Here is a 22,901-nt window from a genome sequence, read left to right on the forward strand (position 1 = left end):
GGGGGGGGTGGGGGTGGGGTGGCGCGGGCCGCTGGGGTTGTGGCTAGAGCACTTGCCTAGCATGTGTGAGGCACTAGGTTCAATCCGCAGCATCGCATAAAAATAAATAAATAAGATAAAGGTACTGTGTTCATCTACAACTAAAATATTTTAAAAAGTACATGTGGGGGTGCTGGGGATGTGGCTCAAGCGGTAGCGCCCGGGTTCGATCCTCAGCACCACATACAAACAAAGTGTTGTGTCCGCCGAAAAAACTAAAAAAAAAAATATTAAAATTCTCTCTTTTTTTTTTTAAAGAGAGAGAGAGAATTTTTTAATATTTATTTTTTAGTTATTGGCGGACACAACATCTTTGTATGTGGTGCTGAGGATCGAACCCGGACTGCATGCATGCCAGGCTAGCGCGCTACTGCTTGAGCCACATCCCCAGCCCTCTCTCTCTTTAAAAAAAAAAAAAAGTACATGTGGGGCCAGAGTGTCTAGAGCCTAGAGAAATAAAACTGAAAGGAAAAATGTTTTTTTCTGACTTCCTTCAGGACATTGGAATAGAGTCTTTTGTGCCTTTTATGCCATGTGTATTTATCTAGTCCCTTGCTAGGAATTAATTACATTCCATTTTTCCCCCCAGTACCAGGGATTGAACCCAGGGTTGCTTAACCACTGTACCACATCCCCAGCCCCACTTTGTTTTCTGTGGTGCTGGGGATAGAACCCAGGGCCTTGTGCATGCAAGACAAGCACTCTACCAACTGAGCTAGCTATATCCCCAGCCCTCCCACCCCTTTTTGATTTTGAAACAGGGTCTTGCTAAGTTGCTGAGGCTGGCCTTGAACTGCTTCAGCCTCCTGAGCTGCTGGGACTATAGGCATTTGCCACCTCCTGCACTTTTTACTGTTAAAACACAGCCACGACAGTTGTCTGTATATAAATGTCTCTAACCATGTAGGAGGACAGAATCCTGATGGTGGCTTGATCATAGGGCAGAAGGATTAAATTTTGATACACACTACCAATTACTCCTAAGAGAGCACAGTTTCACAGATGGCCCATTTTCTTGCCCCATCACCAATACAGCCTATTACTTTTTTTTTTTTTTTTCCTTGTGTGTGTGGTGCTGGGGATTGAACCCAGAGCCTTGTACACGTGAGGCAAGCACTCTATCAACTGAGGTATATCTCCAGCCTGGCCTATTATCTTTTAATTAATTCTCCCACTATGAGAGACAAGTAGAGTCCTCTCATTTTCTTAATAGGGAGGCTGAAGGCCATTTCTGGTGTACTAGCTTCTTGGATTTTTGGTTTTTGTTTTTCAGTGCTGGGGGTGAAACCTAGGGCCACACACACGTTAGGCAACCACTGAGCTACAGCCCCAGCCCCTTAGATTACTTTTGATACACACACAGTTCAAATCATTGCTCAACTGTTTTTGGAAAAATATTTGTAAAAGAATACTAAATGACATGAAATGATCACCATATTGTGTGTGTTCTTTTTTCCATATCAATTTTCTTGTCATTTTGTTCTTACTGTTGATTGTTCTTTATGTGGTATAGATTGGGCTGGGAATGTAGCTCAGTGGTAAAGCACTTGTCCAGCATGCTGAAGGCCCTGGCTCAACCACAAAAAGGAAAAAAAAAAAAAGCACAGGTGTGTGTGCATATAGCCTGTGGACGCTGTTCCTAGTTAAAGATACTGCAAATTTTTTTATTAGTCTGTCATTTGTTTATCATCTCTTTCTCCATACAGAGTTTTTTCCTTTTCAATTGGGTTAAGCCCACTAATCTTTCCTATTACAGACTCAGTTTTGTGTCCATGTAGAAGAGCTTCTCTTATTCTCAATTCCTCACACTCACTGGTTCTGGCTCATGAATACTGAGCCTTTATGCTATGGCGCCCACTGCCCCGCCAACGGCCTGGCCTATCAATGCCCTGCACAGCTGCCTGCCTCCAAGGCAGAGCTCAGGCCTTCGGAGTTCCAGGATGGGCCGGGACTGGGGAGCTCCTGGGTGCCCAACCTTGGCTTCAGGTTCTTTTCCAGCTCGGCTGCCACCCGGGGCGCTGCAGCCTGGATGGCATCCTGGATGCTGTGTAGGTCCCAGTGAGTCCTCAGGAGGGCATCATCCAGTGTGAAGAAGCCGTCCCGTGTGCGCCGCACTTGGGAGCAGACAGCAGTGGTCTTCAGCTCCAGGCCGATCTCATGCACCAGCTTGCGCAGCTGCTGCTGTGTCTCGTGCATACACTGCACCTCTGCCGGGGACATGGATGGACACTGAGGTCAGGAATCGCCTCTGGCGTCTGGATGCCTCAACGGTGTAATAGCCTTGGCAAAACACTTCAGCTTTCTAGGCCTTGCTGTGCAGAATGCAGTCCTATGGGGACCCCTAAGAGTTTGTTAGACATGTAGGATCCAAGACCCCACCTGCACTGCTGGGTTGGAACCTGCCTTTTAAGAAATCCCCCAGGTAACCAAGGGGCAGGTGAGAATTTGAGAAGTTTTACTCCAAGACCTCATTTCTTCATTTGTAAACAGGAATTATAATAAAGACTAAAGAGATCATTTATACATGGTGCTTAGCATTCAGAGTCTTGATCAGTGCTCAAGAAAAGCCTTGGTTAGCCTGGCATGGTGGTACACACCTGTAATCACAACAACTAGGGAGGCTGAGGCAGGAGGATTGCAAGTTCAAGCCTCAGCAACTCAGCAAGACTTTGACTCAAAAAATATAAAATACAAAAAATATAAAGGACTGGGGATATGACTCAGTGGTAAAGTGGCCCTGGAGTAAAGCTCCAGTACCAAAAAAGAAAAGCCCTTGTTCACATGACTAACAGTCATAGAAGGAACAAAGATCCTGAGCTGGGCAGGACCGGGGAAACGACAGCGATGTCGGAGGGGCCCAGAGCAATGGAGATTGTTCTGGAACCTCTGCCTGTTCAGTTCTGACTTCAAAGGCTGACTTGGCAGGAGTCAGGGCTGCACTGGGTTCAGGTAAGTCTGGGTCAGAGCGGGAAGGAAATTGGCCCCTGAAGCCTTAATCAGCAGAGATCAGGGTTGGCGTGTGCTTGCCTTGGCTGAGCCTGAGAGGCAGGCTCCTGCCAGAGCATTCCACAGGAGCTCCAACTTCTTGAGGCAGCTTACCTAAGAGGAACTCTGGAGGTGCAAAATGGAGGCACCGGATGCCAGTGATCAACATCGGGGACTTGTTCATGGGCCGGATCACACCTCTCGTGGCCATCTCATAGGCCTCCTGGGACTGCAGGTCTAGGTTAGAGTACCTGGGGAGCAGGGGGTAGTGTGGGTGGAGGTGCAGCCAGCTCCTGCCCCAACATGGAAGGTGCTTCCTCTCACTTGCTCTATGCTCCCCACCTACCCCCTACTCTCCAGCCACCTTTGGAGCAGCCTCCTTTATTTGGTCCCCTTCAATCACCAAAGGCAGCCTCTGCCCATGTTCCCTGGACTCACTGGTGACCCAGGCTGAGAGGGTGGGGCCCTATGCTCCAGCATCTCAGCCTGATCATCCTGCAGGCACTGCACACTCAACCCAAGTAACCCACAACATGCCTAATATGGGTTCCTCCTCCCTGTCCCAGCCCCCAGTGGCCCAGGATATTTTCCCAGACTCTTCTCTCTTTGTGCCCACATCATCCTGTCCATCCTGCTTCTATTTTATTTTTTATGGTACTGGGAATTGAACTCAGAACCTGGCACATGCTGGGCAAGAGCTATACCAGTGAGCTATATCCCGAGCCCTTTTTATTTTGACACAGAGTCTTGCTAAATTGCTGAGGCTGGCCTGGAACTTTTGATCTTCCTGCCTTTTTCTCCTGAGTGCTGGGATTACAGGTGTGTACCACCACACCCAGGTGTTTTATGTTTTGTTGGTGGTGATTTATTATTATTTATTTATTTATTTATTTATTTATTTATTTATTTATTTATTTCCCCAGTGGCCAGAACAAGACCTGGCAGAAACACTTCTGCATGCCCTGAGAGGAACGGGTAGTTCCATTTAGTTTTGAGTTGTAAAAACAGGATCCTTGGAATCTGCCCAGGGCAGGCAGAGCCCAGAGAGCTTTGCAGGCACTTCCTGTTGTTCCAGCACCTCCCCAGGACCCCACTTACATCACCAGGGCCTTCTGATGGGAGCCTTGGATAACAGCCAGAATCCGGTCCAGCTTCTCTCTAGTCACATGATCTGCAAAACGCAGTTGTGGGGTGTCAGTACACAGGTACCCATTGAGGAGAAGCGACAGCAAACTGGCAAGCTCTTTTCCTCCAAACCAACTCCATCCTTAAAATCAGCCAGAGAAGGGTTCCAGGGAGTGAATGTCCTCTGAGTAAAGTCTTCATGAAAGCTCTGCACCCTCTTCTTAGCAAAGACACAGGAACTTTATATATATATATATATATATATATATATATATATTTTTAGTTGTAGATGGACACAATATCTTTATTTATTTATTTTCACGTGGTGTTGAGGATCGAACCCAGTGCCTCACATATGTGAGGTAGGTGCTCTACCACTCAGCCATAGCCCCAACCCAGGAAATTTTGAGGATATTTTCCAGGGGCCCACAGATTCCCTAAGGCCATCCAGACTCAGCTTAAGAACATCTTCTTGGGGCTGGGATTGTGGTTCAGCAGTAGAGCGCTCGCCTAGCACGGGCGGGACCCAGGTTTGATCCTCAGCACCACATAAAAATAAAGGCATTGTGTTGTATCCATCTACCCTAAAAAAATAAATAAATAAAAAATAAAAATTAAAATTAAAAAAAAAGAACATCTTTTGGAAATGGAGGGTCAAAGACCTAATGTGACTCACCGAATATCCTAAGTCACATCCCTTATGCCCTGGCCTGAGGTTTTCCATGCCAGGGACCCTTGGAGGAGGGTGCTACCTGCCCAAATGTAGAAACAGGAAGTAAAGAGTGAGAGTGGAGCTTGGAGTGGTGGTGCCAGCTTCTTGGGAGGCTGAAACAGGAAGATTCTAGGTTCAAGGCCATCCTCAGCAATTGACCAAGACCCTGTCTCAAAATGAAAAATAAAAATGGCTGGAGAGGGGAGGGAAGAATAGAAGTTCATTAGATTAGACAAAAGGAAATAAAGGAAGAAAAGGGGAATGGGAATGGGAAAAACAGTAGAATGAATTGGACATCACTTTCCTATGAATATACGACCAGTGAAACTCCACACCATGTACAACCACAAGAATGGGATCCTAATAAGTTATACTTCATGCACGTATAATATGTCAAAATACGCTTTACTAGAGTTGGGGTTGTAGTTCAGTATGGCAGAGTGCTTGCCTAGCACATGAGAGGCACTGGGTTCTAACCTTAGCACCACATTTTTTATAAAAAGGAACTGTGTCCATCTACAACTAATTTTTTTTTTTTAAATACACTTTACTGTTATGTATATCTAAAAAGAAGAAATAAAATTTTTAAAAATATGGGAAAAACAAAAAAAATGGGCTGGAGATTCAGTCAGTGGTAGACTGCCCCGGATTCAATCCCCAGTGCCACCAAAACAAAAACAGAAGCAAAAAAAAAAAAAAAAAAAACAACCTGGGAATGGCTCTGACACCTGGTCCCACCAAGTGACTATAGCAGCCTGGAGACTTTCACAAACTGCCAGTTGGCCTGGAGCCTAGGGCCCAGCTGGGGCGAGTATCAACTTCTGGTAGCAAGGGCCAGAGCTCTAGAACCAGGTGTGAGGACAGAAGGTTTGCCAGCCTGGAAGGGCCCTGCCTTCTTGACCTGGCTGTCCTCACACTGCCTGTCATCTTACCTGGAATGTACCTACCACTGCCTCCTCCCCCTCTTCGATTCCCGTTTTCCAGGAAGCCCCTCCTGGATCCTGTGGCTTCTTCCTGTTGGCTCTCTTTCTTAGCATTTAATGTTCTTTTTTACCTTATTTTTCAGTTATATAATTAACACATGAATCTTCTTTTAAAAATGTAGGTTAGCAACAACAAATCTCTCTCTCTATTTCACCAAATTCTGGCTTCCTCCCTTGCAGAAGTATCAACTTGGTAATTGTTTCCAGGCTTTTTTTTGGACATTGACACATATTTATGTGTACAAATATATAGTGTTGCTTTGCCTCATGTTTTCTATTCTTTACAGAAGAGGTGGGATCCATGTGCTAGGCTGGGGACCCCCATCTGATTCACCATTTTCCCCCAGTGCCTGGTACTCAAAATCCTCTTCCAATGAACATGCAATAGATCCCATGGAACGTCTCAGAACACGGGCTCACTGCGAAGCCAACGTGGAGGGCAGTGGCAGCCACCGCTCCCACCCACCCCAGGCTCTTACCATATGTGGTCTTCTCCACCAGTCGTCCATCCTCATGGAAGTCGTCTGTGGCTTTGCCTAGAAGACCACGCACTGTATAATCCTGTGAGGCAGGAAGAAGATCCAATCAGAATTCCCACTCCAAGCTCTGGTGCAGAGGAAGAGGAAAGCTGACGCTGGGGTGGGGGTCCTTGGGTCCTGCTCAGGGAGCTCCCATGTACAGCCCCTGACCCTAGGGAAGGGTGCTAGCTCTGCTACGGGGCTTGGGCAGCTCTCTTGCTCTTTATGCCCCAATTCTCTTCTGTGACCTGGGGACCATGACAGGGCCAATCTCATGGTGATGTTAAACCAGCCCACCAGCAAAGAGTGCCGATCGTCACCCTGCAACGACCCCACACCTCTCCATTTCTCCACCCAGCCACCCAACAATGAGTGACTCTCAGCATGCCGTTAGCTGCTCTTTACCCTCCAGGGTAACAAGGCTTTCCACAGTCATGTCAAGTCCTCCTGCTACCCTGATCTCAGGAGGGCCCCTTCTTCCAACTCTGCACAGCTAACTGCCTCTTCCATACGGAGCTCAATGGTAGAGTGCTCAGGGTTCAATCAAAGTCCAGCAAGAAAAAAGAGTGAAGGCAGTGATGAGGGCAGAGTTGGTGATAACAGTGAATTTACTGAGCATATACGATGTGCGAGGGGCTAGGCTCAGCATTTACACGTGGTCATTAGTTTAATCTTCAAAGTAACCCTGCTGTAATGGTTAATTTGCATTGTCAACTTGATTGGATTAATAGATGTCAAGGAGGGCTGGGGTTGTGGCTCAGCAGTAGAGTGCTTGCCTAGAATGTGCAAGGCCCTGGGTCTGACCCTCAGTACCATATAGAAATAAATGAATAAAATAAAGGCATTATGTCCCAACTACAACTAAAAAATAAATTTAAAAAAAGAGATGCCAAGGATTAAGATTATGGGTGTGTCAATGAGGGTATGCCTAGGAATGACTGACATGTAAGATAGCCAACTGCAATGGAGACACTCACTAAGCGTGGCCAGCACCAACCAATGGGATGATGGCTTGGATAGAATAAAAGTTGGAAGAACAAAGAAGCAACAGCAGACATAAGCTCGCTTCTTCTTGAACAGGTTCTTGATTGCTGCTGCAATCATCTGAATATATCAGATGATTGGCATTTAATGTTCTTTTTTACCTTATTTTTCAGTTATATAATTAACACATGAATCTTCTTTTAAAAATGTAGGTTAGCAACAACAAATATCTCTATTTCACCAAATTCTGGCTTCCTCCCTTGCAGAAGTATCAACTTGGTAATTGTTTCACTTCTTCACTCTTCCAAAGAAGACAGTGATTCTCCAGAAGGCTTAGGTCTCAGGCTAGGGTAGCACCATTGATCTCTCTTGTTCTCGGGCTTCAGCCTCTTGGACTGTGCAGCTACTGGTTCTCCCAGCTCTCTGGCCTGCAGACAGCCATTGTGGCCTCTCCAGCTTCTGGTCACATAAGGCAACCTAATAAGTCCCTTTTTACAATTATACTTCCTGTTGATTCTGTTCCTCTAGAAAACCTTGGCTAATATACCTGCAGAGGAAATATTATTCTCATTCCCTTTTTAAAGATGAGGAAACAGGTACACAGATGTTAAGAGATCCACCCAAGGACACATGGCTGGCAAAGAAATAGAAGTTGTTTATTTTTTGCAGTGCTGGGGATCAAACCCTGGGCATGCATCTGGGCAAGCCCTCTACCACTGAGCCACATCCCCAGCCCTGAAGCTGGGTTTTGAACTGGAGTCATATGACTCCAGAATCTATGCTCTTTAACATTAAGACAAGGTCCCCTAACATGTAAATCTGCAGATGTAAATCTGTACATTATGGGACCAGAGTCCACAGCCCCACCTTGGACAGGAAGCTCCTTGAGGACTTGATGATGACAGCCACTTCTCAGTCTTGGGGAAAGAATGAAATGGTGTCATGACCAGGCTCTGGTATGGGACAAATGAAGGTTACAATTTCAGTTCTTAAAGCCTTAAAGACTTTGTGGGGCTGGGGAGGTAGTTCTGTGGTAGGGCACTTGCCTAGCACATACAAGGCCTTGGATTTAATCCCTAGCACCACAGGAAACTTTTTTTTTAAAAAAAGTTTGGGACCCTATATGTATGTCCCCTCTGTGAGAATCAGTCTCTCATCTGTAAAACTGGATTAGCCACAGATTCCACCTTACAGGTAGTGGTGAGGGATCCCCATGGCAATGTATGTATAGTGTTGAGCGGAGCAGTCGGCACGTAGTAACACCACTGGTCACCATCACAATATCAGTCTCTCCTAGTACATGATTATAAAAAAAGTTTGCTGATGGCCTGGGTGTTCCCTATGGTATCTTCCGCATCAGAATACTGCTAGTGGGCTGGGGATATGGCTCAAGTGGTAGCGCGCTCGCCTGGCATGCGTGTGGCCCGGGTTCGATCCTCAGCACCACATACAAACAAAGATGTTGTGTCCGCTGAAAACTAAAAAATATTAAAATTCTCTCTCTCTTAAAAAAAAGAAAAAAGAAAAGAATATTGCTAGTGATCCCCAGGAAAGGACCAAGGGATAAGCAAGCTGTACTGGTTCCCTTACCTTGGTGAGGTGAGCATCATACATGTCGGTGAGGAGTCTTCGTCCACGTCCCACGCCAAGCACTGAAAGGCAGTCAGTCTCATCTCATGCCTGGCATCTCCCTCCTATTCCCCCCGGAAATTCCCACCCCAGCTGCTGCCATTAGAATACTCCCAAGCTTCCCAAGCCAGCAAGGTGGCAAAGAGAACCTCCTCTGCAGGAAGTGAGTGAGTTTTGGGTATACTTCAAGATACCAATTTCTAGGCCTTGCCCATATGTACTGAATCTGTCACAAGGTGGAGAAGGGGTCTGGGGTCCTTAGCAAGTTTCTCAGGGGATTCTATCTACTTAGAAATAAGAGACTTTGTGGGTGGCCTAGACCCATAGATTTGTAATCAAATATTGGTTGTCTCTGAGTATAACTTTTAATTTCTTTGGGACTTGAGCTCTGCATCGGTAAAACAGAGAGAAGCATCCTGACCAATGTCTGAGAGTGTCATGCAGATGGAAGAAGGCAGTGCACAGGAAGCTCGTTGGCACAAAGTAAGGGCCCAACAAATGGGGGCCTTTGTGGCCACTTCATGTGTCTCTCTCAGTCTGCTTGTTTCTCTGGCTGAAGGAGAGAACAACCCACATTCACTCTTGGAGAGGGTGAGCAGGGAAGATAGATGAGATCATGTATGCCTTCCCATATTCCAAGAAGCAAGACAAGGGGATCATTGCCATTGAGGCTGAGGAACTAAGACCAACACCTGACTTTGGGGACACAAACAGCTTATGACTCAGGGCTTTGTGGGCCCAGCTCTGGCAATACTCAGACACTGGCCAGAGTCACATGCCTGGCTGCCCCATGATGAGATGATGGTGTTCCCTCTCAGGACCAGGGGCATTCACTAGCCACAGAACCCAGCCAAGCCACCCAAGCTCTTGAATTCTTACTTTCTTTAATCATAAAACTATAAAGAATCTACCTAATAAGTAAGGTTATTGTGGTGAATAAATGTACATTAAAGGTCTTGAGTCATGTCACATGGTAGAATCACTTGATAAAAGTAAGCAATTGTGATTCCCTCTTGTGACTCCCTCCATCCTACCAATCAATTCCCCAGCTGATCAGAGACTCAGGGCAGGAATCAGGGGAAGAGGCAGTGGTGTGAAGTGCACTGGGCTCATGGTAGCTCCCTGGTCCTTCCCTAAGACCATATCACTGTACCCTCAAGCTGCCCACAACCTACCAAGTACCCCAGAAGACTGGATATCCAGCCGATGTCCCACACCAATCTTCAGGCTGGTGAATGCTGGCCCACACACTGGAAAAAAACAGCAAGGTCCATTTCCTCAATTAATCCAGCCTCCAGGATAACTCTGCACTGCATGCTGACCTCATTCCTTGAATGGTACATCAAATCAGGATCAGGCTATACTCTCGGGCTTTTTTCCATGGAATCTGGGATCTAGAACTATTTTCTTAGTTCTTTAGGGCTCAGAGAAAGGACAACCCAAGAGGTTTCTTACTCTTCCTTTCACCAGTCTTCCAGTGAGAGACTTCAAGAGGACTGGGCATGCCAGGGGCTATGGTACACACTGTAATCCCAGCAACTCTGGAGGCTAAGGCAGGAGGACTGCAAGTTCAAGGGCAGCTTCTGCAAACAGTTTTGTTGTTGAGCCACTTTACTGATTAAAAAGTCAGTCTTGCCAGGCACAGTGGCACATACCTGTAATCCTAGTTACTCAAGAGGCAGAGGCAGAAGGATGGCAAGCTTAAGGCTGGCCTGGGCAACTTTGAGAGACCATGTTTAAAATTTAAAATAAGTTAAAAATTGAAAAATAACTTAGTGGTAGAGTGCTTACCTAGCATGTACGAGTCTCTGGGTTCAATTCCCAGTACTAAAAAAAAAAAAAAAAGTCACTCTTTTTGAGAAGTCCCAAACCCCTACTTAAGAATTCTACCTATAGGTCTCAATTCATATCAGGAGTCCTAGAATAATAAAAGAGTCAGTAAAACACAGTCCATAGGCCAAATCCTCAAGCCTGTGGGGGTCCTTTTGTTGCTGTTGTTTTTAAGAGATGGGGGTCTTGCTATGTTGCCCAGGTTGGCCTGGAACTCCTGGACTCAAATGACCCTTCTGCCCCAGTCTCCTAAGTCACTGGGTCTACAGGTACACACGCAGCTGACTTTTTTGCATGACAATCTTAAAGAATCATTCTTTCCCACAGTGTCTTGTGCCGTTTTGTGCTGAAATGGTAGAGCTGAACAGTTGCAACAGAAACCACATGCCTGAAAAGCCTACAATATTTAGAATCTGGCCCTTTCCAGGAAAGTTTGCCAATCCCTGGTCTAATACTTCAAGGACCTGGGCCAGGAATCTGAGCACTGGGATACTGACGGAGGTCAGGGATTTTCTGGTAAGTATTAACCAAGATCCAGCCTGAATCTACCTTACCAAGCCTGTGGTTGGTGAGGGTGGGCACACTGGTGGCTGTGAGGGCCAGCTCCTCTTCATTGCCTTCCATGGGGCCCAACAAGAAGCCAACACGCTGTTCAGGAACAGATGGCTTCGGGGCATTGAGACCTGAAAAAAGACAAATGTCTTGCCAGTTCTGTCAGAACAACTGCAAGAGAAGGGGACAGGGAAGTAAATGATGTAGAAGACAGAAAATAAGCACAAAATAGCAGCAGTTAAGACAACTTGGGTTCAAATCCTGACTCTAATTATGCACCGTGTGACAACACACAATACTGCATTTCCCCATCTGAAAATAGTGGAGAATAAGAACAGATGAATAGGAAAGTGCTCTGCCCAGGAGAACAGTCACATGACTTTATTTTGCAGGAAGGATAGAAAGAAGCAGAGAGGGACCCCTAAAAGAACCTCAACAGGATAGTGAGTGGGTTCGAAGCACTCACCCTTCAGAAGCTGCTGCTCTACAGTATCCCGCAGGTGCAGCCACTTTAGCCCGGGGGGCTTATAGGCGGCGAAGAGCCCGTTCAACCGCGCCAGACCCATGACCACAGTCCACACCCCCCGCACCCCTGGCGCCCCGGGTTCTCGGAAAAGCTGGGATTCAAACGGAAATGTCGTACGGTTCTTTCCCAAATGTGGTCCTTACAATAGGCGTCGCCATGTTTCCTGGCCGGAAGAGGTTCTTATCTTATTGTCCTCGGGGAAAACCTGAGGGAGAGGAGGAAATAGGGTCCGGTAGAGAATTGTAAAACTAGCGGGATTAGGTCTTTTTGGAGAAATTTTCTGGGGTTGCGGGAAACGGGGAGCAACTTATATCAGTGAAAACTGCTGGTAGATAAAGTGCGTGAGTTTCCTTCTCATACTTAGCTAGGTCCCTTTCCTGTCGGTTCCACGATGTTTCCCCTCGAGAGGCCGTAGGCAGCTTAGTTTTTGACCTCTCTGGCACTCCGTTCCCAGAGAAGTTTAGAGCGTCGGCCTTGCCCTGCCCGCCCTTCGGTGGACGCCCGCTGCCATGGCGACGCTGCTGTGTCGGGCTCTGCTCCCCCTTCGTCCGCTCTCCAGCAGTACCCGGCCGGCTGCAGGCAAGTGGCGCTGGGTCTCAGGCCGAGGCGGGAGGAGCGTGCAGGCGCAGAGCTCGTCTGACCTCTGCCTTTTGCTTTCCCGGCAGATGTGCCCTTCCGGGCCAGGAGCCATGGCGCCAGCCGGCTCTACCCGGACCACATCCCCACCTCCCCGCTGCAGAAGGCGCTGCTCGCCGCGGGCTCGGCGGGAATGGCGCTCTACGACCCGTACCGCCACGGTAAGGCCGCGCTTGCTGGGCGCTCTGTCCCGGCAGCGAGAGGTCGGGGTGCCCTTGCCCTGGAAGCCTGGGCAGGTCCCCACCTCAAAGCCTCCTTTTTCCTGGGTGCCTGGAGAATAGACCGGGTCGGGGTACCCAAACCTTGCTTCACCTCATAATCACCAGAAACATTTATAAAAACCAGATGCCTGGTTTCTGCCTAAACTCTTTGAATCCAAATCTGCCAGGCAGGGGGCGGGGAGGGATAAAAAGAGGGGTGCAGAGTCTGATCATGTATCTTTTAAAATTCCCGGAGATTCTGTCATCCATCTGTGTTTAGAACCCCTGGGCTAAAGAATTTAAAAGCACCTGTCACATTATAACATTCCCGCTAGAGCCGAGCGCTATGGCGTACGCCTTTAATCCCTGGTGGCAAAGTAAGAGGATCTCAAGTTCAAAGCCAGCCTCAGCAACTTAGCGAGGTTCTGTTTCCAAAATTAAAATAAAAGCGGGCCGATGATGTGGCTTAAGCGCCCCTGGGTTCCAATCCCTCATACTAAGTAGATAATAACAACATTCTTGCTAGAAAGTAAATTTTATGAGGTCGAACAACATGAATGCACGGAATCTGCAGCATTTAGAATAGTGCCTGACACATAGTAAATACTCAGCAAATCTCAATAAATGTCTGCTGGCTGTATAATTAGAATTTTTTTTTGCGGGGCGGGGGAGGGGGGATCTACCTTTCAGCTATATTCCCATCCCTAAACAGTCCCCCATTACTGGGAACCGAACCCAGAGCCTCCTACTTGTACTGTACCACTGAACTGCACCCAACTTCAGGACTAGGCAACTAAGAGAATTCTGGCTTTCCAATTATAACCTTCTCAGCACTTATAGAAAACACCATCTTGGTTGAAGATTCAAGTAGTATTTATCTTGCTGCTTTTTATTTCCTATGCGTCCAGTTCCCCTGGACAGAGTTCTTAAGTAAAAGGCCCAGAATCTGGAGGTCTGAGGAACTCAGGCCTCCTCAAGATTTGGTTCCAGGAACTGGGCAACGTGGGACAAGGGACAGAGAGACAGGCACAGGGAAGGACTGATCTGAAAGGACAGTGGAGAACTACAGAGAACACTGGGGAGCATGGATATACATGTCCCATGGTATGGCCTGGGAGCTCACCTCCTCCCACACCTGCCTGGCAAATATCCCTGAGAAGAGCCTCTTCTCTGCTCCAGTTGTGCCAAACTATGACCCCTGACCTTCTCTAGCATGGCATTTGTCACATTGTTGTCATATTTGTCTCCTCTGCCAGGCTGGCCACACCCACCCATCACCCACTTCATCCTCCATCAGCTGGGCCTAACCTGGGAGCCCTGACCTGGGAGGCCCCCCTAGGCCACAGAGGCATCATCTCTAGAAGTGACCTCTCTTTGAAGATATACCATCTCACCCCCTCTGCTTCCTAACTCTGCTCAAATGCCTACTATGGTGGCGGCTCACTAACTTATACATCAGTACTGCTGCTGACATTTGCAGGGCCCTGGGCAATTTCTACAAGCTAACTCTTCAGAAGCTGTCCAGGGTCTCTGACCAGCCTGTGTAAAAGCCCAGATGGCCCTACACAGGCTGACTAACCACTGTGCCCCCTCCCCACCACAGGCACCCTGGTGGGCATAGCCCCTCCTCATGGTGCCCAGGGTTGTAATGGGGAGAAGGTAAACAAAATGTTTATGATCACAATCCAGGGGTTATTCTATAGGATGGACCAGGGCACAGGAAAGGGGCTATGCTCACCAGTGCATAAGGAAGGTCGCCTCTGGTAAGGAGTGCAGGCATGGCTAAAGACCAAATTACTTGGCACCCAGCCATGGAGGCCTGCAGATGAGGGTCCCTGGGCCCAGGAGGAATCAGGAGGCTGCTCAGGGCTCATTTCTGGAGGAGGAATTGGAGTTTCCTGGCCTCTATAACAGGTGTGGCAGGCGAGGCAATTTCCAACCAGATGCTGCTTTATTTATTTATTTTTTGTGGGGGGTGGGTACCAGGGATTGAACTCAGGGGCACTTGACTACTGAGCCACATCACCAGCCTTATTTTGTATCTTTTATTTAGAGACAGGGTCTCACTGAGTTACTTAGTGCCTTGCTTTTGCCAAGGCTGGCTTTGAACTTGCGATCCTCCTACCTCAGCCTCCCAAACTGCTGCGACTACAGGCATATACCACCTCACCTGGCTCAGATGCTGTTCTTGAAGGGCCAAGTCTCCCTGGCCCCTAGAACACTTTTTGTTTAAGTGGTACTGGGGATTGAATCCAGGGGTACTCTACCATTGAGCTATATCCTCAGCCCTTTTATTTATTTTGAGACAGGGTCAGGCCTCAAACTTGTGATCCTCCTGCCTCAACCTCCTGAATCACTGGTGTTACAGAAGTGGACCACCACACTTGGCTGCTAGATAGTTCTTAAGATCCTATAGTTGGGGCTGGGGTTGTGGCTCAGCTCAGCAGTAGAGCACTTGCCTAGCATGTGCGTGCTCTGGGTTCTATCCTCAGCACCGCATAAAAATAAATAAAGGGGGCTGGGGATGTGGCTCAAGCGGTAGGTAGCGAGCTCACCTGGCATGAGTGCGGCCTAGGTTCAATCCTCAGCACCACATACAAACAAAGATGTTGTGTCTGCTGAAAACTAAGAAATAAATATTTTAAAAAAAATCTCTCTCTCTCTTTTTAAAAATAAAATAAAATAAAAATAAATAAACGTATTGTGTTCAACTACAACTAAAAAATAAATACTTAAAAAAAAAAAAAGATCCTATAGTGTCCTTTCCAGGATTTTTAAGTTCTAGAAAGTACTATCACTCTTACTGAGAATAATAATGACAACTGCTCCTTAAGCACTGTGCTAAATATTTTATATAACATGATTTTTCTGGATTTCTCACATTAACCCTCTATGAAAGGTGTAATCTACACTTTACAAATTAGGATTCTGAGGCTTAGTGTGAAGCAATTTGTGTAAGTTCACCTAAATAGATCGTAGCTGGTCTCAGACACATACCAGAGTCTGTACCAGTCAATGCAGACATGATATTCTTTTGTGATAATGAATGTGAAATGATTTATAAAGTCTTTAGAGCACTGTGCTAACCAAAGCCACCCCAGAAGATTAATAACATAAAATAAATCATAGATATATTGAGTCTAAGCTGTGTGCTAGGTGATATGCTAAGCTCATTTAAAATGGATTATTATAACTAAGAGGCAGATATTATCTCTGTTTTATAGTGTAGAAAACCAAGGATAAGACCAAGTCGAGTAACTTACCTAAGATCACGTTCCCTATCTGTGCCCTTCTCTGTCATTTCAGACATGATTGCAGTTCTTGGGGAGACCACAGGATGCTGGACCCTGAAGGTCCTCAGGGACCAGATGAGGAAGGATCCAGAGGGTGCCCAGATTCTACAGTAGGTCCCAGCTCTACCTGGGGACTTGAAGTCATTCTCTAGGTATCCTGCACATATCTTAGCCAAAAGGCCAAGAAGCTATAGTTCTCTAGGGATCCTGACTTTTCTAGAGTCATATTTTATCAGCCCTGTTCTTTTAGGGATCTCTTCTTGATACCCTGATCATGGACATTGCACAGGCTGGGCACTGCCCAACTCCAGGGGCACCACTGATATATATGTGTGTGTAGTATGACCACCTTTGGGTTGTACAAGGTGGCAGCTCAGACCAGCTCAGCCACAGGACTCCGTACCTTCATTAAGCTCACAAAACATGTGCTAGCTGTACCCTTCCCCTTTAGTACATATGTAGTCTATCTTCCTATGTCCTTGGTTTGTGGTAGTCTCCTCAGTCCCCAAACTGGCCTGGCAAGTAGATTCTCCTTTAGTGCTGTGGTTAAATGCTGCCCTGTGTCCTCACCCCCAACCAAAGTTTACTCTAACTGGGCCTTTCACCTGCCTTTGCTGGTACCTCCTAATATCCGGTCTTGCTTTCTGCCTTTCAGAGAGCGTCCCAGGATCTCACTGTCCACCCTGGACCTGGGCAAGCTCCAGAGCCTCCCTGAAGGCTCATTTGGCCGCGAGTATCTCCGTTTCCTGGATGTGAATGTGAGTTTCCAGTTTGTATGCATCTGGCATCATCAAGAAGTGCAGAGAAATGGCATAGGAGTGACATGCTGAGGCAGGGGGAGCCCCGAGCTGCCATCGTGGGCAGAAGTACTTTTTAGGCCAGTTGTGGTGGCAATGCCTATAATCCTAGCAGCTCAGGAGGCTGAGGCAGGAGGATTGCAGGTTCAAAGCCAGCCTTAGCAACTTAGTGAGGCTCCAAACAACTTAGTGAGACCCTGTCTCAAAAAAAAAAAAAAAAAAATGTTAAAAGTGCTGGAGATGTGGCTTAGTGGTTAAGTGCCCTGGGGTTCAATCCCTGTAAAAAAAGAAAAAAAAAGTGCTTTTTAGTCTCATGCCATTTTCTATGGTATAGACAAATAAAGTGGGAATATAAGTGTAGCTCAGTGCACAAGGCCCTGGGTTCTATCCCCAGCACCATAAAGAAAAGAAACTCAGCCAGAGGAGTGACTGGGGGAAAGGCAAAAAGTGGCCTGGGAGGTAGGCCAGGGCTAGGCGCTACCAGGCCCTATAGACTTTGGGAAGAATCTGTATTTCGTAATAGCCAAAGGAAACATTACAAGGATAGTTGCATGACCTGACCTTACCTGTCTTTACTCCTCCCTCTAGCACATACTCACCCCATCAAAGCCCCCGTGCTAAGTGCCTCTCCAGCTCAGCTCAAGAGCCCACCGTGCTGGAGGAGGGCAAGTGGTGACTAAAGGTTGCTCTAGAACAGGGTTTCTCAACCTTGCACTATTGATGCCTGGGGCTGGATAATTCTCATAGGAGGCTGTCCTGTGTCTCGTAGAACATTTAGCAGCATCCCTGTCTTCTACCAACTCAATACAAGTAGAACCCTCCCCCTCCCATGGAGATACCCACAAATGTCTCTAGACATTGCAGATGTCCCCTGGTGAGCAGTTGACAGTCACTGCCCTTGAAAGACATTGTTCCCAAGACAGTAACCTGTCCCTTACACTTTCCAGACACTTGCCTTTGCAGTGGAATCACCTGTCCTGTTTTATACCATCTTCCTCAGATTTCACTAGGGTGTAAGATATTTCATCAGCGGGAAACCTGCCCCATGTGCCACCCAAGTAGAAACAGTTTCTGAAGTTCACCAGAACCTTTAGTCTTGATGCTGTGGAGAGTTGCAGTGGCAGAGAGGTGTCTACCAAGATTACGATGGGCACCTTGCCCAGCAACTGCCCTAGTTATGGTAACAGCCTGAAGATTGTGACATTTCTAGAGAGAGGGAATCAGCAACCCACAAAATGGGAAGGAACACCTCTGTGCCAATAGAGATTCAAAGAAAGGATCAAGGTGAGGCCACCAGCCCTGAGGCTAACATTGCTTAGAGGCGTGGTCAAGAGAGCAGACATGAGCTTTGGAGTTAAAGAAAAACCCAAGTTAAAATCTTGCCTCTTCCCAGTTTTATAGCCCTGGACAAATTCTTATCTGATGTAAAAGGACCTAACCTTTGTCTTCAGAGTACTTATACAGCTTATTGATAACAGATGTCAAGGTTACTGGCTTTGGAATCCAGCAGACTTTATTTCATATCCTGACTCAGTCACTTTATTAGCTGTATGCTCTTGGGCAAGTTACTTATCTGAGCCTTGTTTTTCTTACCTATATCTGAGGATAATTATAGTGGGAACTACCTAAATTGCTGTGAGAGTGAAATATGATAACGTGTGAAGGAGATTGCCCAGGGCTGGCACATAGTAGGTACTCCATAAAAGCAGCTGCTGTTACTCTGATCAGTTCAGCTTCACACAGCAAGTACAACTGCAGAGGAAGTGAGGTCCTGGGACCCAGTGAGGCCACAGACTAAGATTGGCCGTGTTGCTGAGCCTGCAGCCTCAAAGCAATGAAGACCTCAGATCTCTCGGCTTCTGGACAGGCTGAGGCCATGCCTTGAGAGCAGAAAGACCAGAATACTACTACTGTGTGGGCACTGATGAGGACTCAACGAGGCAGGGGCTGAAGGAAGGTAGTCAACATTCTTACCTGGGGTCAGAGAAGTGCTCAGGGATGGCTGGACATTTACTCACGCATTCAAGAGATGCTTATTCATCCAGGTCCCAGACCGGAAACCAAAGATAACAGCAATGAGCAAAGCAGCTAGCCCTGCCCTCATGCAGCAGCAGTGTCCACAGACTAGACTCAAGCCGCATAGGTTATTTAAAGCTTTCTCCTAGCCACTTTAATAAAAGAAAAAAAAAAAGTGGAATTTTTTTTTTTATGTCTTTATTTTATTTTGTTTTTTTTGGAGTGCTGGGGATTGAACCCAGGGCTTTATGCATGTGAGGCAAGCACTCTACCAACTAAGCTAAATCTCCAGCCCCCTTTATTTTATTTTTACATGGTGCCGAGGATCGAACCCAGTGCCTCATGCTTGCTAGGCAAGCGCTCAACCTCTGAGCCACAACCTCAGCCCCAGGAATTGTTTTAATAATACATTTTTAGCCAAATATATTTAGAATAGTAGCATTCCAACAAGTAATCCACATTTTTATTTTTATTTACTTATTTTTTTGTGGTTTAAGGTAGGTCTTTCCTTTTTCATTAGTATATTAATTGTATATATACTGATAGGATTTGTTGTTATATATTCATATATGCACCCATTATGACAGTATAATTGGGCCAATATCATTCCCCAGCATCAACATTTTTAAATTATTGTGATTTCACTTTCTTTCATACTGTCTTTGAAATCCAGTGTATTTTACAAGCATAGCACATCTCGGAACTTGCCATGTTTGGAAGCTCCGTGACTGCAGTGGTGGGTGGCTGCTACACAGGACAGTGCAGAATGAGGTGACATTAATAGTCACATGCACTAAACATCAAGGTAAAATCATTTTGAGTACACAAAGAGGTGGCAGGATGCTGCAGGAGACCATAACATGGACTCACTCAGTCTGAAGGTTAGGGACAGCTTCTCTAGGAGGTGGAAGATGCTTAAATCAGGTCATGAAGGATGTACAGGAATTCTCAAGGTGAAGATGGGGGTGGGAGAGAGCACCCAGGCTGGGAGCAGGTTGTGCCAACAATCAGGGGCCTTGGGGCTTCTTGTTTTCTTTTTATTTTTTCGTGTGAGGTGGTGGTGACCAAACCCAGAGGCTCACACGTTCTAGGCAAATGTTCTCCATCGAGCTGTACTCTCAGCCTCCCTTTTTAAAATTTTGAATTGTGGTTAAAAAAAAAATCAAAGACACTTAGCCAGCCATGTTGGTGCACACCTGTAATCCCAGCAACTGGGGAGGCTGAGGATCCTGAGTTTCAGGAGCCTGGGTGACTTAACAAGACCCTTCTCAAATTTTTAAAAATGGGTTGGGGATGTAGCTCAATGGTAGAGTGCCCCTGGATTCACTCCCCAGCACCCAAAAAGGAAGAAAAAGAAAAGCACATGACATAAAATTTAACATTTATTTGATTGGTTATTTAGTTAGTTAGTTAGTGCCAGGGATTGAGCACAGGGGCACTTAACCCACTGAGCCACATCCTCAGTTCTTTTCATTTTTTGAGACAGGCTCTCACTAAGTTGCTTAGGGCCTTGCTAAATTGCCGAGGTCCTGCCTCAGCCTCTCAAGTCACTAGCATTATAGGCATGTGCCACCATGTCCATCTATCTTAACAATTTTTAAGTTACAGTTCAGTAGTATTTATTTGTATTCACTTTGTTGTACAATTAATCTCCAGAATTTAGGCTTGCAAAATGGATACTTATACCTATTAAGCAACTTCCTATTACCTACCCTCCCCACAAGGGGTTTTGTTACCATAGAATTCAACAGGCTACAAACATTATGTGTGAGTTGGAGTAGGCCCAAGGCGGGGTGCTAATTCCCCAATATTTCCTGCCTGAGTCCTCCCCTGTTGGTAAGTGTGGACAGAAATAAAGTCACCAGGGTTTTATGGTGGGACTGAGTTTGGTAGGAATGGTTGAAAGTTAAGGGGAGACTAACAAATTAGGCCCTGGGAGCTGTTGGGAAAGGGTCTAGGGGAGTGTCATGCTTGTCAGAGGGTCTCCCCAGACACCCGAGCACCCACCCGCTTCGTGGATGACGAAGAGCTAGCCTATGTGATCCAGCGTTACCGGGAGGTGCACGACATGCTTCACACCCTCTTGGGGATGCCTACCAACATCCTGGGTGAGTGCCACCAAGCCAGCTACCTGAATGTAGTGGATGGCAGTGTCCTCCAGCCAGCTGTCTTTGTGAGTCTTCAGGGCCAGGGCAGGGTCACCTGTTCCACCACATCCCTTCATCTACTCAGTGCCTGCTGATATTTTTGCTTTGCGCAGACATTCTGGTAGCATCTGGGCCATGCTATCCCCATTTCTCCTTTGTGACTTCTACACTGATATCCCTCCCACAGCATCCCTCCCTCTAAGGCCTGTTGGGACCATCGGAGTCTCCTCAGTCTGGCTTTTGAGATCCTCTGCATTCTGATGCAGCTTCCCTTCTATCCCCTTTCTCCTGCACTGATACCCTCTCCTCCACCCCAAGCCCAGTGCCCCAAGGCCCAGCACAGGCCAGGAAGGGGTACAACTGAGCCCTGGTAGAGATTGGAGAAAAGCAGATGCCTCTCTGGGCCCTACCAGCAGCACCACTGGCCACCTCCTCCCAGCATCACTTACCTTCCACCTGGTCCTTGTCCTTACCCCTAGGGGAAATCGTGGTGAAATGGTTTGAGGCTGTGCAGACTCGTCTCCCCATGTGCATCCTGGGTGCACTCTTTGGACCAGTCCGTCTCAGTGCTCAGTAAGTTTTCAAGTGGCAGGGACATTGGAGGGTTGGGGGAGACCTCAGAGGGGCTGGACTTCAGGAAATGGGAAGGGTATGCAGACACCTAGCAGCCCACATGGCTCTCCAGGAAGCAAGGGTATGAAAGAGGAGGCAGAAAGGGAAAACTGGCCTATGTCCCAGGAGCTTTGGGGCCAGGCCTCAGGACCAGGGCAGAATGACAGGAGTCAGTGGGAAGGCAGGGTAGCCCAAGTTTCTGGAATTAGTCCTCTATTTACATCTGAGTTTTGGTGTGTTCAAGGTGTGTAAGACTTGGGGCATAAGGTTTCATCTCACTGAGCTTTCCTTCCGCTTCTGAGTGAGGACTAACTGGGCACATGCACAGCAGGTTCTGAGCACATAGCAGGCCTAGCCCTTGAGGACCTGATGTCTTCTCTTCTCCCTGCCACCCCTCAGGAGCCTGCAGGTGCTAGTCTCGGAGCTGATCCCGTGGGCAGTTGAGAATGGGCGCAGGGCCCCTTGCGTCCTCAACCTGTACTACGAGCAGCGCTGGGAGCAGTCCCTGAGTGCCCTGCGAGAGGAACTGGGCATCACAGCGCCGCCTCTGTGTGTCCGGGGCCGGGCCTAGTCTGAGCTGCTGCAACAAGGGTGCTGGTTTGCCTCCCCACCCACTGCCTCCAGGGACAGAAGACACCTTTGCCACTACCTTTGCTCCTTCTTTTTGAACACTGACTGACCTTTGGATGTTATTTATAGTTGTCATAATCATTGCTGTGTGTCCTTGAGGGCCAGTCCAGGAGGGAGCAAGCATGGCACTGGGCCTCCAAGCTGCCTAAGGAGAGCCACATTTTCTCAAGGACTGGCCATCTAGGATTAGGTGGAATATCTCAGGTCCATGGCCTGTTTGGGACTCCTCCCTGCCAACCAGGGCTTTCTGAGGCCCAGGCAGGTGTCCTCACAGGAGTGAGAGCAACACTCAACTCCAAAGGTCTGAGAGGCGGAGTGGAGGCAAGTCAGCCACCTGAATAAAGGCTCTCATCAGGCCAAGTGTCTGCTTGTCCTCCTTGGCCCAGGGCTGCCTGTGGCTCTGACAGCCCTGGGCCTTCCCAGCACTGAGGGTGGAAATTCCCTCCCAACCTGAACTTCAGCTGCTTTCCTGTCTCTAGTCTGAAGTTGGGCAGGCCAAGATTCCAATCTCCAGCTCCTCCATTTTCTAGTGGAGGACTCCTACCTTCCCCTTCTGAGCCATTTAAACCTCAGTGAAGGGCAAATGACAGTTTCTGCCTTGGGTTATGGGGGTTCCCTGAGGTGGGGTGCAGAAGGCCTGTGGGGATAGGGCCAAGGAGCAGGAGCCACTTTAGTTTTAGTGTGTTG

General features: G+C 47.4%; 2 protein-coding genes across 3 annotated transcripts; one reads left to right on the plus strand and one right to left on the minus strand.

The window, feature by feature from the left end:
- Positions 1-1,682: 1,682 nt before the first annotated feature.
- On the minus strand, positions 1,683-12,379 carry Trub2 (TruB pseudouridine synthase family member 2). Of its 2 annotated transcripts, XM_046451848.2 has the most exons (10): positions 12,244-12,379; positions 11,824-12,088; positions 11,360-11,488; positions 10,767-10,802; positions 10,151-10,225; positions 8,937-8,998; positions 6,324-6,405; positions 4,123-4,195; positions 3,139-3,275; positions 1,683-2,246 (listed from the first exon to the last, which is right to left on the minus strand). In XM_046451848.2, the coding sequence occupies exons 2-10, from the start codon at positions 11,921-11,923 to the stop codon at positions 1,921-1,923; spliced, it is 1,020 nt and encodes a 339-aa protein (XP_046307804.1). In that variant the 5' UTR covers positions 11,924-12,088; positions 12,244-12,379; the 3' UTR covers positions 1,683-1,920. The 2 variants fall into 2 exon arrangements, with proteins under 2 accessions (XP_046307804.1, XP_046307805.1); XM_046451849.2 differs by lacking the exon at positions 10,767-10,802.
- On the plus strand, positions 12,326-22,574 carry Coq4 (coenzyme Q4). The gene is made up of 7 exons (XM_046451851.2): positions 12,326-12,462; positions 12,549-12,680; positions 16,026-16,122; positions 16,668-16,770; positions 20,804-20,933; positions 21,452-21,545; positions 21,984-22,574. Exons 1-7 carry the CDS (start codon positions 12,393-12,395, stop codon positions 22,153-22,155), a joined length of 798 nt encoding a protein of 265 aa, XP_046307807.1. The 5' UTR covers positions 12,326-12,392; the 3' UTR covers positions 22,156-22,574.
- The last annotated feature ends 327 nt before the right edge of the window (positions 22,575-22,901 follow it).

This window comes from Marmota monax, unplaced genomic scaffold (genome assembly GCF_021218885.2).
Source record: "Marmota monax isolate L192 unplaced genomic scaffold, Marmota_monax_Labrador192_F-V1.1 WCK01_AAM20220418_F8-fsc00020, whole genome shotgun sequence".
NCBI classification, from domain to species: Eukaryota; Metazoa; Chordata; class Mammalia; order Rodentia; family Sciuridae; genus Marmota; species Marmota monax.

Coding starts and splice junctions, on each gene's coding strand:
- Trub2 (XM_046451848.2), bottom strand. CDS start 11,923: ATGGGTCTGGCGCGGTTGAACGGGCTCTTCGCCGCCTATAAGCCCCCC. Junction 8,999..10,150: donor CCAGTCTTCTGGGGTACTTG/GTAGGTTGTGGG, acceptor ACTGCCTTTCAG/TGCTTGGCGTGGGACGTGGA. Junction 3,276..4,122: donor CATCAGAAGGCCCTGGTGAT/GTAAGTGGGGTC, acceptor CCTGCTCCCCAG/GTACTCTAACCTAGACCTGC.
- Coq4 (XM_046451851.2), top strand. CDS start 12,393: ATGGCGACGCTGCTGTGTCGGGCTCTGCTCCCCCTTCGTCCGCTCTCC. Junction 12,463..12,548: donor CAGTACCCGGCCGGCTGCAG/GCAAGTGGCGCT, acceptor CTTTCCCGGCAG/ATGTGCCCTTCCGGGCCAGG. Junction 20,934..21,451: donor GATGCCTACCAACATCCTGG/GTGAGTGCCACC, acceptor CCTTACCCCTAG/GGGAAATCGTGGTGAAATGG.